At 39.8% G+C, this 19,022-nt stretch overlaps 1 protein-coding gene across 5 annotated transcripts in view; it reads left to right on the top strand.

Moving 5' to 3' along the window:
• Positions 1–19,022, top strand: part of SMAP1 (small ArfGAP 1) — a 199,561-nt gene that overhangs the window by 172,480 nt on the left and 8,059 nt on the right. For all 5 annotated transcript variants that reach the window (XM_019417678.2, XM_053904759.1, XM_019417676.2 and 2 more), the window contains one exon: positions 17,882–18,009. In XM_019417678.2, coding sequence (XP_019273223.2) covers positions 17,882–18,009 — 128 coding nt within the window. The remainder of the gene's footprint in view (positions 1–17,881; positions 18,010–19,022) is intronic.

The raw sequence follows: 19,022 nt of genomic DNA, 5'->3' as shown, positions 1-19,022 counted from the left end.
TGCAATTGACAAAGAAATTTGGTTATTTCTGTGACACATAACACTTCAGGTAATCAGAATATTAAGTGATTACCTTATACCAAAACATTAAAACTTTAGGAATTGCATATATATTTGGACAGTTACAGCATTTACCTGTGCAATACAACCTAAGGTTTACTATTGTACGACAGTGCTTTTCCGAGGAACTTAGCATCCCAAATAAAAGGGTCTAATTGGTCAAAAAGACTTCATTTACCATTTAAATCCTGGAAGCTTGTTAAAAGCTTAGGAAGTTATAAGTACATCCTAAAAAGGATTACAGATCATTAAAAATCTTAAAACTGTATTTATTCAACCAAGATGGCAATAAATGATCCTAAAGGTGAATGTATAGCATTATATAGTTGTTACGAAAACCTAGCTCCTTTAACATTGAGAAGCTTTAACTAAGTAATCAAAGACCTGATAAAGATGAAACCTAAAACTTTGGTTTTCCTGGAAGACAAACCTTTGTTTGCATCATCTTATCAAGAGCAGATCAACAGTCCAACAAAACATTGTCATTTGAGCAGGGAGAAAAGCAGAATTTCAACCTTACATCAGTGTATTTTTAAAATTCCATTTATCTCAACCTTCTACAACTTTCTTTTGCTTTCATATTTTGTCCCAAAGCCAATTCTTTTCAAATAACCAGTCTCATTTAAGACAAAATTACTTTCTTTTACCCTCAACAAAACTGTATTTCCATTCTTTATATCTTTTTTATATACCTCCTATTTCCCTACATACAGAGTTGCTTTCTTTATTTTCATCAGTCTTAAGTACATTTAGTAGAATTTTAACTCTTAGGAAACCTTAGTCTCCAATTGAGGACTTAGTAACCAATTGAGAGGTATTTACATCAGAATTTTTTTAGATGGTAAATTTGTGAACCAATTAAGTACAAAGCATGTTTTCCAGTAGGTCCGAATAGCCTTGATTTCTCAGCAATAAGATGTTAAAAAACACATATCTATATGCAATATTCAAAGCTTTAGCATCCCATTCTATTTGGAAAGTTTCAGGTTCCAAGTACCTTCAAAGTTATCTTAACAATTACCCATGAAAACTTTGAGACAGACAAAATTAATTATCATTAACAAATTGCAACATAGATAACATGAGATTGTTTGACTTTTGCTGGTAAGTTTAAAGACAGGTGCAATAAACTTAAAAGTTTAAGCATTGAATATGTTTCACCTGCGTCCGCCTAAAAGTCAATCAGTTTTTCCCCATTGTCAATTTTCATTTGGGGCACCAGTGGAGATATCTGAAATGGTGGTCCAAAGGGTAGTGCACTTTGCTCCTTTGACTTGGAGGGTGGGAGGAGGAACCAGTGGTGCCTGAGACACTGAGGATGGTATAGGACCACACCCACGTTGGTGCAGAAGCATGAGGGGATGGTGGGCAGGGGGCGGGAGGCAGAAGCAGCAACTGCTTGAGAACATTCCTTAAAGTCCCTGTCCCGAGGTACACTAACCACCGTTGGCTCCAATTAGGGCTGTTAACCTGGGAAGTGAAGGAGAATCCCTCACATCTGTTAGGCAGAGGAACAGGGAGGGAGAGTCAGTGTCCCTTTTAGTCTGATTCTATCTCGGCCAAACCAATAAGGTCCCCTTCTCGAGGTTCCTCCTGATTTCAGCTGGGTTTTTGGGACTTTCCCTGGTTGGGACACTTATTCTTTTTGATGTCCTTTCCCCTTGCAGTAGGTTCATTGAACCCTTGCTATGGAGGCTCTGGGCCTACCCCTTTGCTTCTGGGTATATTTATGGCCTTCTCACCCCCCCCCCTACTCTGATCCCCCTGAGAGCCTCTTGATAACAGCAGATGTGGACTGGCATCTGGAGAGTGCCTGCGCCTGGCCGAGGGCGCAATCTGGCCTTCAGTCCTTGTGGGGGAGGGTTCTCTGGCCTGGAAAGGGAGGAGAAATGCGCGGCTGTGGTGGCAGCAACCTGGCAGTGGTGGAAATCCAACCAGGGGAGGAGTTTCAAGCTCAGGGAAGGGGGAAGGGAGCCTGATGAGTCATGAAGAGGGGAACATTAGGGGAGCGGTGGGTTGCTTCTTTGGCTCCCTGGGTGAGTCTCCGGATAAAGCTCCTAAAACCTTTGCCTGGCTCTCCTTGCTCCATCCTGACCCCGTAATGCTCCCGTGAGTCAGAGTCACAAAGACAGAGGGACAGGGCACCCCCTCCAATGAGGAGACCAGCCAGATGCCTGCCTGGCCATGTCCTGAAGGAACCCAGGTGACGCTCAGCCCCATAGGTCCCAGCCCTGCAACCCATGATCAGAAACCACTCTGATATTGCCATAGACCGAGTGCCATCCATGATGGAATAGCAGACGGGCCCACACAGACTCTCTGGGACCCTGGGGTCCCCAAGAGCACCTGCCCATGGAGCCACAGAATCGAACTCTGCAGGCAAGCTAGACCGAGTTGCACATTCACATACACACCAGAAGTTATTATATTCCCTCCCATAGAATTCCTACCTGGGAGACTTATGAAGCCTTGGGGAGTGATCAGGTCCCCCTTCCACTCTTGTGAGTGGGCCTCACTAGATTGGGCCCCAGTCTTACTGGTTCCAACGCAGGGTCCAGGTCCTCACCTGCCAAGTCTCCTCGAGTCCAGTGGGAATGGTGGAGCGGGCCGGCCGGAGGCAACCGAGAAGAAGACTGCTGAGATTCAGGCAGGGCATGTACTCTTCCTTGCCATCTCTCATTCCCTCACTGCCTTGCCATTCTCCCAAACCGGTGGCAGCTATGGGCCAGCACGGTTGGGTTTCCTGGTCAGGGAACCAAATTTGTTACGGAACCAGGCTGGTATGCCGGCAGAAAAACCAAACGGCACTCAGAGATCTTGGTGGATCGGAGATTTATTTAACACCGGCGGGCTCAAAGGAGACTGTTTCTCCAAAGATCTGAGCGCCGAATGCAAGCAGGGAAGGGTAATTTATAGTTGTCAGTTTCCATATCTGTGGGGGTTTTCATGCTCACAGAGAACAAAGGAAAAAGAATCCTGAGGAGGGGTCTCTAAGCTAGAGACCAGAGCTTGTTTTAGCCTCAACTGCCATTTTTGGTGCAGTACTTGATTCACTTCTCCAAAAAGTAGTAATCAGGTTCTGGATATATTTTGAAGATGGAGCCAATATGATTTGCTGAAATTATAGGATGTTTACCTTTGGGAATGAACCTGTAGGACAGGAAAATCTGCTGATTCAGGACAAGAAAAATTGCTACAGCAATGTCTTGAATAGCCAGTGGGATCTAGTGGACAAATGGGGTGACTGGCCTTAAATACTCAACTATGGCTGCAGTACTATTGTATAGTAAATAACCTCCAGAGCTCAGCAGTGTACATCAGTACGATTTTTCTTCCTCTCCAGGTCTGTGCGTCAACTAGGGCATCTCTGCTAGAACTTCATTTGATGTGTTTCCCATCTTCCTGGTGACTGCTGGGGACTGCTTACCAAGTCTTGCACTGTCACATATCGTGTCTCCATTTTTCAAGATCCTATAAGTGTTTCCCTGTCCTCTGCCACCCAATCTCAAAGCCAGTACCACAGATTTTGGGCTTTGGTGATGGCAGCACCTCTCTTCTGGTATCACTTTCTGTGATAGCCGCCCTTGCCACACAGCAAACAACTCCAAAATCTCCTTGGTTTCTATCAGTTAACATTTATTTCTCTCACTCATGGTCTGTGAGTTTCCTGAGACAGCTCTGTTTTCGATAGTGGAGAGCTTCAGTAAATGGTGTCTTTAGGGGAGAGCCAAGGTTCATTTAGGCCAGGAAAGTGAAGGGAATGTTTGAAGAAGAAGTTAAGGATATATATGTAGGGGATTTTGCTGGTGACTGACAGTTTTAGATCATATACTGGAAGAGTTCGAAAGGTGGCAGTGATAGGAGATAAGGTCAGAAAGAGGGATATTTTGCTGATGGATTTTTTTGTAGCAGAAAATGACGGGTGTCCTACTCAGAATACAAACACCTCTTCAGTCTTGCTGGTTTATCAACTTCTTAAGTTCTTTTTAAAAATACTTTCTGACTTTTTTTTTTAAAGTTTTGTTATGCATGACATTTGATGAGTTTGTGAAACTCTAGGAGACCACAGAGAATCAAAGGTCTCTTCTAGCTCAAAACAGTGATTCTAAATCAGGATTGATTATTGGTATCTACTTTGGGCAGCAGACAATTTTTCTGCTGCCCAAGGTAAGCATGCCACTCTCCCCTCATGGGACTCTGGTTTTCCCTTGTTAACTGAAACATGGTAGGGAGTAGAAGCAGGTGTCTTGAAGTATGATTTATGGTCATGGAGACATGACAGTATACGCTCATGTGAATGAGACTGGAACAGGCATCAACTTGAAGCGCTTGCAGAAAATACACAGAAAACCCTCACATAGTTTAGTTACACACCCACAGAGGGTCCATGAATCCTAAAGTTTATTGTTTGTATTCAGGATCACTTTTAATCTCATAATAGGGTAATCATTAAGATCATTTTTTAGTAATTTGATCTTCCTTTTGAATGACACTTTGGTGAGTCCATGTTCTTCTTTTCAACTTACTGACTCAAGCTAAACCTATTTTCTTTAGCTCACCTTTCCTGATCTACTCTCCGTCCCAAGGTCAAACATAAAATGCTCTCTATCTGCTTTATAGCAAGGGTTAGCGAAATTTTTATGAAAAGGGCCAAATATTTTGGCTTTGTAAGCTACATGGTCTCCACAACCACTTTATAATATGTAAGTAGCTATAAGCACATATATAAGCAATTGAGCATGACTGTGTTCAGAAATATTTTAAAATAGGCAGTGGGCTGTAGTTTGCTGATCTCTGCCTTATATTCTTGATTGTACCTACAAGAACTGCTTCATATTTAGGTATTCTAGTTTGAAGCCTGTACAAATATGATTTATTCAGTGTTTTACTCTCTAATACCAGAAGGGGGTCAGATACTTGGTTATCACTTACCTACTAGTCTTGGAAATTACCTAATGTCTTAATTAAGGTTCCTTTTCACTAAGGGCCAGACTGAAAATCCCTGAATGCTCTAGACTTGAAGCAGACTGCAGTCTCAGAAACATCTTGACTTGAATGTGTACCCCTATGTTAGAAGAGAATTTAAATCAGTTTCTAGAGCATGTGGGGGTGGTGTTCTTCACGGTCCCTACCTGTGTAGTTATTCTAGGACTGGGAATTACGCAGTTATGCTAGTCTCCATTTTTTTTATTTTTTTTATTTATTTTGTGTGTGTGTGTGTGTGTGTGTGTGTGTGTGTGTGTGTGTGTGTGGATTGCTGCTTAGTTTTTACATGATAGAAACGGACAGACTGCTTAGCAGTTGGTTAGGATAATCCCCCCAGACTAATACTTCCATCCAGTAGCACTTTTTGCTTTTTTCTTTTTTTTTGTAGAAAACCCCATCTGAGAATAGAATCCTCAAGGTTGAGCAAATGCTCTAAGCGTAATGCTTGAGAAGAATCATAAATTGCTGGTGTTAAACGTGACCTTACAGGTTTCAGTTCAGTCTGCCACCAGAGGTAGAAAGCCCTCCTGCAGGGTTTCTATCTTGTGGTCGTCCATGCACTGCATGTGCCCTGCAGCGTAGCTGGCCCCCCTTGCCAGGAGGCTTTGAACAGCAGGCCTGTCAGGCACAGAGGGGTATGTGTGGCTGGGGTGGACCATGGAAGGTATCTGAGAGAATCGGGTCCTCAGTGCTCTAAAAGGCATCATGCAAAGAATTAGTATGATCTTGGTCATGAAAATCTAGCCCAGGGTATATTTACTACTTAAATAAAATTATGCTTACTCATTTTAATCTGGGGAAATGTCTGCCTAAACATTTCATAGTTTTATTTTAAATAATTTTAAATGCCAAAGTGTATAGAGGAATAGATACAGGTTCCCTCAATTTTTCTTAATTGGAAAGGAAATATATAGCTTTGGGCAAGTTTTAAAGTTTTCTCACTCATGCTTGTGTTTCAGGAAATACACGCTTTAACTTATTTTCACAATGGCCAAGTGTAAATGAGTTGACAGTGCTAGTTAGATGTAGTTATGAATACATAACCTTCCTTCCTTCCTTCCTTCCTTCCTTCCTTCCTTCCTTCCTTCCTTCCTTCCTTCCTTTATTGAGAGAGAGAGAGAGAGAGAGAGAGAGAGAGAATGGGGAGGGGCAGAGAGAGAGGGAGAGAGAGAGAATCCCAAGCAGGCTCTGCACTGTCGGTGTGGAGCCTGACACAGGGCTTGGACCCACAAACCATGAGATCATGACCTGAGCCAAAACCAAGAGTCAGTCGCTCAACCAACTGAGCCATCCAGGCAGCTCCCCCTACTTAATTTTCTAGTAACATATACATTCAAATTTTATATGATGAGTGAGGTGAATATATTACTCTTGTTTTCTAAGTTTTTTGCTTCTAAAAGCCTTTCTTGGAAAGAAACCAACTAAAGGATAAACCCCCCACAAAAGCACTCTACTCACTTGTCAAGTAGAAAATTCCTACAGGGAAATTTCTCTTCTTCAAAGTTCATATGCTGTGAAATAAAACAAATTTGGAAATGTGCTGACTAAATGCCAGACGTAGCTGCTGTGGCCCTGGAAAACCACCAGTGTCCTGTGAACTGTGCATTGACCAGATCAGGAGGATGTTTTTCCAGAGAGAAGGGCAGAAGGAAGGAATATTCTAGCATAAGTACCCTAAATAATTTTGTGGTCTGTTAGGTTTTTTAGATATGGTTTTAAACCTAATGAAAACATGTATTGCTTCTTCTCAGAAGAGTATGTTCAGGGAACTATTGTAAACTGTTATATTACCCTTTCAAAAGGAAGGAATTGTTTTATTTTTGTGTAACCATACTTCTGGAGGCAACAAAATGCAGGTAGATGAATATATTGCTGTAAGAAGACTGGCATTAAGCAGATCCTTGCAAGTGGTCCTGAGTCCATGCTGGGGAGAAGTGAAAGATAAATCACCTAAGACTGGTGAGCTATCATTATTTCCTTTTTATAGGTGAAGAAACTGAGGCACAGAGAGGTTAAGTTGCCTAAAGTCACATAGCTTGTAGGTTACAGAGCCAGGCCCATGTTCTTAACTATTACACTGCGTTGAGCTGTGACACAGAATAAAACTCAAAGACTACCAGGTGACCTTGTGCCACACAAAACAGATATTGGATCCTTATCATATTGGTAGCTCGTGGCATTGTGTCAGAAGAAGAGCACTGGATTTAGAGGCAGTAACCTGCAGTTTGTGTGGGCTCTGGTGTTTTTATCTAGGAAATGGAAATAAGAACCTCTGTGGTTGATGGATGGAATCTAAATGAAGAAATAAATGTGAAGCATATAGCACAGTAACTTGTATGCAGGGCTGTGCTGAGACTGTAGCCTGAATACCAGGTCAGGGGAGATGAGTAAGAGATAGCTCAGGCCTTTGAAGGGGATGTGCAGAGGAGGGACTCAAATTATACTATGTAACTAGGACTCCTCCAGACTGTTGTCACACAGCATGGTCTTTGACTGAGAGAAGATTTGCTGCTCCTTGAAAAGCACTAAGGAGGGGCCCCCGGGTGGCTCAGTTGGTTAGGCATCCAACTTCAGCTTAGGTCATGATCTCATGGTCTGTGGGTTTGAGCCCCGCGTCGGGCTCTGTGAGGACAGCTCAGAGCCTGGAGCCTGCTTCGGATTCTGTGTCTCCCTCTCTCTCTGCCCCTCCCCTGCTCATGCCCCCTCTTTGTCTCAAAAATAAATAAAAACATTTTAAAAAAATTAAAAAAAAATAAAAGCACTAAGGAAATTGGGTGGCCTCGAAGAAATCTAGTCTGTCACCATGTTTTAAGCATTTAGAAAGAAATTTTTCTTATACAATTTGTTGGTTTTTTTAAATTTTATTTTTGAGAGAGAGAACTTGTGCAGGGGAGGGGCAGAGACAGAGGGAGACAGAGAATCAATCCCAAGCAGGTTCCACATTGCCAGCACAGAACCCGATATGGGGCTCAAACCCACGAACCATGTGATCAGGACCTGAGCCCATATCAGGAGTCAGATGCTTAACCAACTGACCGACTGAACCATCCAGGTGCCCCTACAATTTAGTTTTAAATTTACTTACATGCATGCATACATATATATGTATATATATATATATACACACACACATAAATACATATACATATATATACATACATACGTAAAACGGACAACAAATAGAGCAAGAGGGTTAAGATCATCTTTTTTTTTTTTAATTTTTTTTTTAATGTTTATTTATTTTTGAGACAGAGAGAAATAGAGCATGAACGGGGTGGGTCAGAGAGAGAGGGAGACACAGAATCTGAAACAGGCTCCAGGCTCTGAGCCGTCAGTACAGAGCCCGACGCGGGGCTCGAACCCACGAACTGCGAGATTGTGACCTGAGCTGAAGTCGGACACTTAGCCGACTGAGCCACCCAGGCACCCCTAAGATCATCTTTTAAGGCCATTTCAATCATTTTAGTAAAGTAGTCTAAATACCACCTTTTTAGCAGTAAGAAAATTAACTAAAAAATAAAAATAAATAGCTCCACTTAACTCTCAGGCACATTTTTTTTTTTTTTAAGGCATTTGAAAACAATTTGAAGCTTGAGAATTTTAATATGCTTTCAATGGACATTTGTGACTTGAATTTCACAAAGTAACGCACATGGGAGTTTATTTCATTTCATAAAGCAATTCATGTGTTTTAATACAAAGGAATTCCAAATAACAGTTTTATTAAGGAAAGAGCTTTAAATGGTTTCTTGTGTAGAAAATAAAAAAGGTTCTTTGAGTAACATGAAAATTTATAAAGCTTTAAGAAGGAATTTTGCCATTAAGGAGAACATTACTGCATCTCATGGAAGCAGCCTTCTTTAATCAGTGCTATTTCCACTTTAAATTCATTCCTTCCTAGGATGACGCCTCAGTAGTTACTGATGAAGAATTAGACTTGGCAGTTTTCATTGTAGCAAGGGTGTACTCAAGGCTGAATATTCATGCTCAGTCAAAAATGGTAATGAAAAACCTAACATCCGTTTACTTATTATATTCTTATCTGCCTTAAACTAGATTAGCAATACATAAAATCTCATGTTGCTCTTTGACATTTTTTATTATTTGTGCAAATAGATTATGACCAGCTAATACATCTGACATTCAAGTAAAGGATGAATTTAATTAATATTTACTGAGCACCAGCAGAGTTCATGGAACTCTAGTAAATACCAGAAAATGCAGCTTCTCTGTGTGTATAGTAATACAAGTTGGGGATGAGGTTGCAGTCTGGAAACTGGAAGATAGAGAATTACTGCTGAGGGAAGAGTGGGATTATGTAAGAGAATTGGTTGTGAGAATTCAGTTTGAAATCTGGAATAATGCTAAAATTCCCGATTTAAATTTTACTTTCCTCAATTCAGAGGTTAATTTCTTGCTGCTGCTTGTCAGGAGGAGGAGCAAATGAGTTGTTTCAGTTTTCGGTTTTGTTGTTGTTGTTGTTTGTCCTGTGGAGATTTATTTCATGTAAGATCCAGTGTGTTATGGAGGTCATCTTCGGAGCACCTGCCAGGTGCTATGATAGCACACTTGGAACAGATCTGTAGTTGAGAGTAAGATGTGCTTCCTACTCACTAGGCAGTGGGTGGAGGAGACTGGGCTGTGTGTGGGTAGTTAGTTGTGTGTGGTGCTGTGCGGCAGTGATGCACTGGCCTCTGGACAGTGTGACTCTGGAGGACATAGTTCTGCTTTGGAGATAGAATTCCAACCTCACTGTCATTGGTGAACTGGAGAGAGGAAGCCCCTGGGATTGGGCTTTGTGTTAAGCATCAAATTAAGGAGGTGGCTCCACTGTGTCTTCCTGGTGAGATGACAGGAGGGAGTGGACAAGGGGTCTGGACTGTGAACATGGTAACAGGGTGCAGTAATGAGGTCTTGTAGCATACTGGGATTGCCTGTCAACCTAAGTATATTCAGATGCCTTTAAAAACTAAAAATATTGAGGTATTTGGGAAGGCTGCCACTTTTGTAGCCCCTGGATTTGGGTGGAAAAGTCAGTAGGCCTGGCTGACCAGATGTGGGTGACAGGTCTATAATGGAAGTAGTGTTGGGTCATAAGGACTCAGGAGTCATTAGTTGCCTCAGAAAAGGAGCTCGTGTCGAGTACAGTGAGTGGACCTGGTGGTAGTGAAGCCAGCCCTGCCCCACAGGAACTTTTATTAGTGATGTAGGGCAACTTCTGTTTTAATGCTAGATGGGGAAAGGGCACCTATTTCTGCTTAGGGGCTCCAGAAAAAACTTCTCAAACTGGTTATGGCAGTTGAGTTTTCTAGGTACACCACCAGAATTCTGTTGAAATCCTAGGCCTAATGTGTACAAAAATCTCTTAAGGTGATATGATTAAACTGAGATACTTTATAAAAAGCATTGATCAGAGTACCTGGCATAAAAATGTTAGTTTTAAAAATGTGTTATTAAAATGTAAAGTGTTATATTCTTATTTCCTTTAGTTTATAAATTATCATTCAGAGGTACTGGGAATGAGCCAAAAAAAGACACTAAATATTGTCTTACTTTTTTTTTTTTTTTATACCTTTACTCATTTGGATTATTGGTGTTAGATGAGTTCTGGTATAGCCACAGTTAATAGAATCAGCAGTCTCATTTCACCATATTGAGGATTTCTAGATGACAGAGACCGGCCTTCATGACTTTGTCATATTTGAAATGTTACCTTTTTTCGAAGCATCTATCAGTGTCATGATGCAAAACAGGCCAGTAAATGCATGCTGGGCATGCCTTATGTTCATGTGAGATGTAGCACTGATTTTAACAACTTTTTTTTTTTTTAGCTCAAAACATTTTAACATTTTCTTGTAAATTTATGGTACGTGTGCATTTTAAAAGTCATGTACAAACTCAGTTTTCAGATAAAACACTGGTTTTAAACTTTTAAGTTAACGTTGAAAAAAAAATAGTTACCCACAAGCAGCTAACTGTGGGCTTGATCCCTTCCTTGCCTTCGAGATTGAAATTCCTTCTTCATTTTACTGCATTGTCCTAATTTCTTCAGTTTGCTCATTGCCTTTTCAAGGGGTCCTTTGTGCTTCATTATCGTTTTTTATGATGTTGTCCCCAGCTAAATTTCTTCCCATTTGCCTTAGGCTTTTCTTGTACTCTGGATCTCCCATTATTTTTATTGTCCACCAACGACTGTTTCTGCATACTGATTAAAGGGGGCTTCTCCCTCCTCCTGCTGCCGGCTGCTCCCACCACCATTCCTAACTGAGCAAGGAACACAACACTCACTCTGAGGTGCATGTCTGTGGTGAATTCTGATTAGTTTGCACAGACATCCACTTCTCTTCCGCTTTTGTGGCCTCTGAGCTTTTATTCAGTCAGCAAAGACTGTGCTGTTAGTGGACCCTTGATCAAAAGGATTCATTGAACTCACTGTGATGCGTGAATACTTTGTTGAACCAGGCTGACTGTACCCCACACTTGCTTCTCTCAGCCTACTTTGCTCATCGATGACCACAACCACCTGTATCCTTGCCTGTAAATTGAGAAGATACTGCGCTTGGTAGGACAGAGGAGTGGGGAGATGAAGAGGAACTGTGCATGTGGTGCTGAATGGTTTTTGAACCTTTTATGTCACTGCTTTTCTTAGTGCACATAATTATAAACTATATAAAAGTTGGCTTTTAACTTTCAGAATTTTAAGTGACCTGTTTATAATTAGGTACAGTTGTAATTCCATGACTTTTGATGAAATGTGGTTTCATCACTAGAAAAGAGAACTCACTAGCCTAGGGGTCAGAAGACTGTTGTAGTGGAGATTTTGCTGCTTAACTAGGGAAGTGACATTGAACAAGTCTTTTAAGGTGTGTGTGCCCTGGTTTCTGTAACTGGAGATAATGGAAGGAGATGCCTTCCCTGTCTCTCACAGAGACAAAAATGGTAACATGTATAAACATTCTTCCAAAACGTCCAGGAAGGGGCGCCTGGGTGGCTCAATCAGTTAAGCCTCCAACTTTGGCTCAGATCATGATCTTTGTGAGTTCCAGCCCCCGCATTCAGCTCTGCTCTCAGAGTGGAGACTGCTTTGGATTTTCTGTCTCCCTCTTTCTCTGCCCCTCCCCCATGAACGAGCAAGCACATGCATGGAGTACCACCAGCCCCGTCCCCCGCCTCAAAAATAAACATTAAAAAAAAAGTCTAGGAAATGTGATATTTCTAATGATGACAAATAGTCTTTAACTGTCCTTTTTAAAAATTTAATTATTTATTTTTGAGAAACAGTGAGACAAAGCGTGAGCGGGGGAGGGGCAGAGAGAGAAGGAGATACAGAATCTGAAGCAGGCTCCAGGCTCTGAGCAAGCCGTCATTACAGAGCCTGATGTGGGGCTGGAACCCACAAACTGTGAGATCATGACCTGAGCCGAAGTCAGACGCTCAACCAACTGAGCCACCCAGGTGCCCCTTTAAGTGTCCTTTTTAAATACTGAAAAGCAAAAATACAGCCGTTATAATGAAACAGTCCTTTTTAAAGAATGCTGTTAGGGGCGCCTGGATGGCTGTTTGTTGGGCGTCCGACTTCCACTAAGGTCATGATCTCAGGTTCCTGGGTTTGAGCCCCTCATCAGGCTCTTTGCTGATGGCTTAGAGTCTGGAGACTGCTTCAGATTCTATGTCTCCCTTTTTCTCTGCCCCAACCCTGTTCGCGTTCTCTCTCTCTCAAAAATAAAATAAACATTAAAAAAAATTTTTAAAGAATGCGTTTAGCAAGTTAAACACAGTATAGTAAGTCAGATTAGCCAACGTTGAAATCCACTGGGAAAACCCTTTGGGAACTTGTATTTACTGATTGTGCAAGGCTGAGAAGTTTTTGTTTAGGCTAAGGATTTTTCAACAATTCTGTGAATGCTTAGCTTTTGTAGTAACAGCAACAACAAAAACTGATGGGGGTAAAACCTCTGATATTAGGGGATTGTATGAGAAGAAGACTGGGGTAGAGAGAAAAGAAGACAGTTGTGTTGTAGATGTGAAGGCAGAGAAGAGTCACTGTGTCTGTCACAAGGCTGGATAGGAAACCTTGGTCAGACCTGGGAGAGAAAGTTCCTTATCTTAGGTTTTTGGAGTTAATACACGTATCTTCCTTATTCACTTGGAAAATGGCAACCTTTCCATAAAGATCACATTCCTAAGCAGATGCTTCCTCTGTCTCATTCTAAAGGATTCCAAAGTTCCTTGAACTTCTGTTATGAGTTGACTTTCATGGCAGCTCCACGATGGTAGGTGGTTACAAAGAGAGCCTGACTTTGTTGTTGGTGTAGAATGCCTTTCTGAGACTTCAAAAGGTCAGATTTTAAATATACATATATATTTTTAATGGAATGAGAAAATGAAGCTCTTTATAGTGTGGTAGTAGAACATGAAGTCATGTTACCTTGCAGTGAAGAAAATGAGCTATGTAGGCTTTATATTAAGGACAGTAGGTATTTACTGCTTCTGTAATGATGAAAGTCTGGAAACTACCTAAATGCCCAGTAGCGCAGGATTGAATAAGTAATCTTAAGTTCGTGCAATATGGAATGCAGTCCATTCTCACCCACACATACACCATTTGATCTAAAGAAAACAACTTTGATATATATACGTTGTTTTAAACATATGTTTATAAACATAGAAAATGTAGGGACTTTTTTATTGTGATAAAAATACACAACATAATTTACCATATTAGTCAGTTTGACACATACAGTTTAGTTGCATTAAGTACATTTATTCACATTATTTTGCAGCCATTACCATCATCCATGGTAGTGAACTTTTAGTTTATTAATTTTTGTATTATTTGCATCTTTTACAAGAATGTATTGATCTTATTATAAAAAATGACTTAGATTATAACCCAAGGCTTTGCACTAGCTCTGTGACCATGGACAAGTTTAATGTTTTTACCATTTGCAAATGAGGGTAATTAATAGTACCTCTCATAGCATCATTATAAAGACTAAAGAAGTGTACGTATATGTTGATGTATTTGTATTTTTTTAGGGTGACATGAAATAAGCACTATACTGAGTGTTGGCTTTTATTTTTGTTGGTTACATATGTGATCCTAAGGGTGTGAAGGGTAAAACGAGACTTCAAAACCACATAACGTGCCGCATGTTGTTTTATAATTTAGACTCTGAATAGGGTTTAGACTTGAAAGTATAAATAAAGTAATATTCTTAAAAACAGACATACATTTCTGAAAGATGTACAGTTTATAAAAGTAATGAATACAGGAGTGCCTGGGTGGCTCAGTTGGTTGAGCGTCCGACTTCGGCTTAGGTCATGATCTCACGGTTTGTGAGTTTGAGCCCCGCATCTGTCTCTGTACTGACAGCTCTGAGCCTGGAGCCTGTTTAGGATTCTGTCTCCCTCTTTCTGCCCCTCTCCCACTCGTGCTCTCTCTGTCTCAAAAGTAAATAAACGTTAAAAAAAAAAAGTAATGAATACAGATCATTTGCCTGCAGTTGGTGAACCTCTCGGTTCTCATACAGTGTATGCTGGCACAATGGCGTCCTGTAAACTAGGTTGACATGTCCTGTGGTAAAAGTCGAGTCAAGATATTTTCTTACCAAAAAATAAAAGATAGTACTTTCTCAAGTTTAAGGTATTTTTTTCATAAATTTGTCCTAATTGTTAGTGATTGCTATTACTTGAAAAAGCAAAAAATTTTAACTGAAAAACTGGAAATACATACTTATACTCAGGCTTTTGCTTTTTTACCTTTGTTCCTCTTGATTGTAGTTTGTTCTAAAGGACATATGCTTCTGTCTGTGAATTTAAACTGCATATATATATATATATATATATGTATACATATATATGTATATATGTATATATATATGTATGTATATATATATGTATATGTATGCATACATATATATATATATATATAGTTATAGTTATATGGTTTTATTTCCTGCTAATAAAATGCTTCCTTGTTCATGATACAATTAAATATGTCTGTCTGATGGGGTTGTTTCCCTGTCCCCAGCTCTGCAGCTCATGGATGATGGTACCACTGGCTCACATGTCCTTGTTGAGTTTCTTAACTGAGATGTTGTAGATACCACAAAGATGATGTTCCTTTAATTGTGTTTTTAATGTAGAATACCTTGTCCTTTTAAAATATTTTGTTTCTGGTTCATATTTACATGATGTAAATGGAATGTGGAATGGACTGGAAAACATGAAATAGCTCTTTAAAGATGCCTGACTTCAAAATGAATGTTGCCATTTGTGGTTAGAAATGAAAAAAAAAACTTTCATGAGTCGTATTTGAATTCTTTTAGGTCATAGTTGTATCTTAGCTTAAAATTCTGTATATTATAAATTAGTACTATCTGTGCATTGTTTTATTGCTTCACCTTTAAATTGTCCATAGTGCTTAATAGAGATAGAACATACAACTCACAAATACACACACACACACACACACACACACACACACACACACACACACACATATATATATAGAGAGAGAGAGAGAGTAAACCTATATTTTTTTTGGTTCTGATAATATATCAGTGAAAGTGATTTAAAAATATTTGCAGTTGATCTCTTACAAACTAATCTTATGTGGGTTTTACAGTCTTTTAGAAATTAAGTAGTAAAAAATATTTCATTGACCCATTTATTCACTGAAATTAGTAATATGTGACTTACTGAGGCTTAAACTGGGAAATAAAATATAACAGTTTCTATAGTTATATTTTAAAAAAGAAAAGAAACCTGGGAGTTTCTGTGGTTTGTGGTAGAAATACCTAGTATGTGGAAGACCTTCCATTAGATTTGCCAAATATTGGAAACCTGCTCTGTGCAAGACATCTCACTCAACCTTAAAGAAATTTTGAAAGATGACTAATTTGCCTTTGAGGCAAAGAGAGATCAAAAAGATTGTAAATTGTTAAAATAGAAGCTTGATTAGGACATGAGTCTCAAGATGATAAGGTTTTTGGGGGTGACAGTGGGGTTAATGGGGTCCAGGCCGATGGCCAAGAAAGAATTCTTAAAGATGCTGTTGGTGCAAAACGGTGATTTTATTAAAGTATGGGGACAGGAGCGTGGGCAGGAAGAGCTGCCCTGGGATGATGAGGAGACATTGGTTATATACTTAGAAGTTGAGGGAGGTAAAGTCAAGGGGAAGTTTCCAGTGAGATTTTCATATGCTAAAGAAGACTTCCAGGATATTGGAGGCCTAGCTATTATCAAGCTAAGGTTGTTTTCCCTGTGGCAAAGCATTAGCATTAGGACAGTGGGGAGTTCTGGAGAAACATTTTACTCTGCCTGCCTCAAGTATTTGTCAATGGACTGCAAGTTACAAGGAAATTTAGTTCTGCCATTTCCTTCTGTCTTTGTTTCCCACATCACTATGGAGGGATGATGTTGGGGCTCCAGGAGACAGTCTATAGGTTTCTGGAGATTAGGCTATTGATAAGATTGCCTTTTTCCTATAATTTACTAAGATATTCATGAATAGATGGAGACTCAGGTCTTGTAGGACTATGATCTCTATCAGTTAACCATTTGTTTTTCCCCTTTCCTTTGTTCTCAGGCAGCCAAGAGGAATATCACACATATCCCAACTGGTGTGTGTGTGTGGGGGGGGGGGGGGCAGGGTTGTGGCCTGTCAGCGTGCCTCATGCTCCCTCATCACAAGAGATTGGAGTGGGCACACTCTTAAGTGTTTAACTTGGTTGTGGCCACAGGAAAGTGTGTGAGGTGTCCCAATCCCTGGACTGTGCTCACAAACTCTCTACTCCAACCCACTCCAAGTCTCACCTTTTATATTTTGTAAATTCTGCACTCATGTAAAAAGGAGAGACAAACTTTGAAAAAAGTTTTTTGAATGGTAGGTTAAGTAAGAAGCTGATATAGGATATTGTCACTCTGTCGGAGTTCCCTTCCGGGTACAGCTCAGTGGCTTGGTACTGCCATCACTGAACGTGGCCATGCTTGAGTGTACAGTGAGTTTATTTCAAAGTTTTATGGATACTTGCTACAGAATCAGTTTACACAGTGTATGTTTTTCCTTTCTATGTAGTTTTTTTCCCTTATTGTAACTTTTTTTTAACGCTTATTTTTGAGAGAGAGAGAGAGAGTGAGCGAGCAGGGGAGGGGCAGAGAGAAAGGGAGACACAGAATCCAAAGCAGGTTTCAGGCTCTGAGCTGTCAGCACAGAGCCCAATGTGGGTCTCAAACCAAGAACCACGAGGTCATGACCTTAGCCGAAGTTAGACTCTTAACCAACTGAGCCACCCAGGTGCACCGCCCCCCCTCTTTGTAACTTAAGAATTCAACGTTACAAACATTTTAAATCATCAGAATTTATTTCCAGCATAGGTAAACATGATATGAAGTGATGTCGTCTATCACACACACATGCAGGCATTCTTACTTATAAGAACATGGTATGAAATGCCAGTTTAGTCAGTTATCTCAAAAGTAGTGTCTGTCTCATAAGGTTATGGGGATTAAATGAATTAATGTATGTACTCAGAGCAGTGCCTGGCATATAAAGAGCATCAGGATGCAGAATAACGTGAATAGTGTAATACCAACAGGGTTTGGATGTATTGTACCTAGAAACTGGTGAGTAAAGGATATTTTTGAGAAAATAAACAAAACTGGAAATAGTTTCTTTGGGAAAGAGGAGAGAACCTGGGGGCTAAAAGGGGGACATATATCTTGTCAACCTTTTAACTGTTTTTAACCATATATTAATTTAAAAAATAATGTCATGTTTTAAGTAATTTAAGAGAATCTACTTTAGGATGAGAATCTGTGTTCTTTTCAGATGGCCCTGCCGAGGCACCAGTGACCAATGGGAACACAACCACGGTGCCATCCCTGAATGATGATCTGGACATCTTTGGACCAATGATTTCTAATCCCTTACCTGCAACGGTCATACCCGCAGCTCAGGTATGTAGTAAGAACATGGTTTTACATCATCACTGCTTATTTCCTTTTTGAAAACCCTCAAAAGTTCAATTTTGAAAGAATTGTCTCTGAGCAGTCTCTGATTTGAAAGCTTACTGTTCTTTAGGCCAGGGGTTGACAAACTAAGCCTGCAGCTTGATTTTGCAAACAAAGTTTTATTGGAACACAGCCATTCCATTTATTTACATATTGCCTGTGGGTGCTTTTACATCACAAAAACATATTAAATAGTTGCAACACTCTTTGACCCAAAAGGCCTAAATATTCACTGTTTGAAGTGTGCTGACTCTGGCTTTAGGCAAACAGTGGTGTTTAGAGTGAGTAAATGGGAAAATTCAGACTATTTCAACCTTGCCAGAGATTAACACGGTAACTTCAGAGGTTTTAAAGTTAACCATAGGTGTATAAATATTGATTATATAAGCTAGTAGTTCTATTTTTATGCTCTATTGAGCCATCCTCAAGATAGTTTATTTCTGGTTGCAGAAAAATCAAGAGTAAGAAATTGTAGCAAATTAAGTACTCCTTTCTTATGAAGATAGTTGTTTTAAGTTAGCTTTAAAATTGTTTTATTATTGAAGTATAGTGGACATACAATGTTTCTACTTTTAAATTTTTAAAAAAATTATTTAGGGCAATATTAATGATCAGGATTTCTTTTCACATTGATGATAAAGAAATTTTGAATTCTGTTCCTGACGTTACATTTTGACTTTATTCCTTTTTTTAAAATTGTAAATTGTTTAATACTTCAAATATTTTTTCAGCTTTATTGAGGTATAATTGACAAATAAGATGGTAAATATTTAAAGTGTATATTTCACTTCCACCATCAACACACCCATCACCTCACCCATCACCTCACATATTTACTTTTTTTGGTGAGAACTTTAGTTTTTTCTTTACAAGTTTCAGTTACACAATACAGTATAATCAACTGTAGTCACATTAGATGTCCTCAGACCTTACTCGTTTTATAACTGAAAGTTTGTATC

The sequence above is a fragment of the Panthera pardus genome, unplaced genomic scaffold, assembly GCF_024362965.1.
Source record: "Panthera pardus isolate Hobbes unplaced genomic scaffold, ASM2436296v1 HiC_scaffold_17, whole genome shotgun sequence".
In the NCBI taxonomy this organism is placed as follows: domain Eukaryota; kingdom Metazoa; phylum Chordata; class Mammalia; order Carnivora; family Felidae; genus Panthera; species Panthera pardus.
Note: the sequence above shows the minus strand (reverse complement) of the source record. Positions and strands in the feature narration are given on the sequence as shown.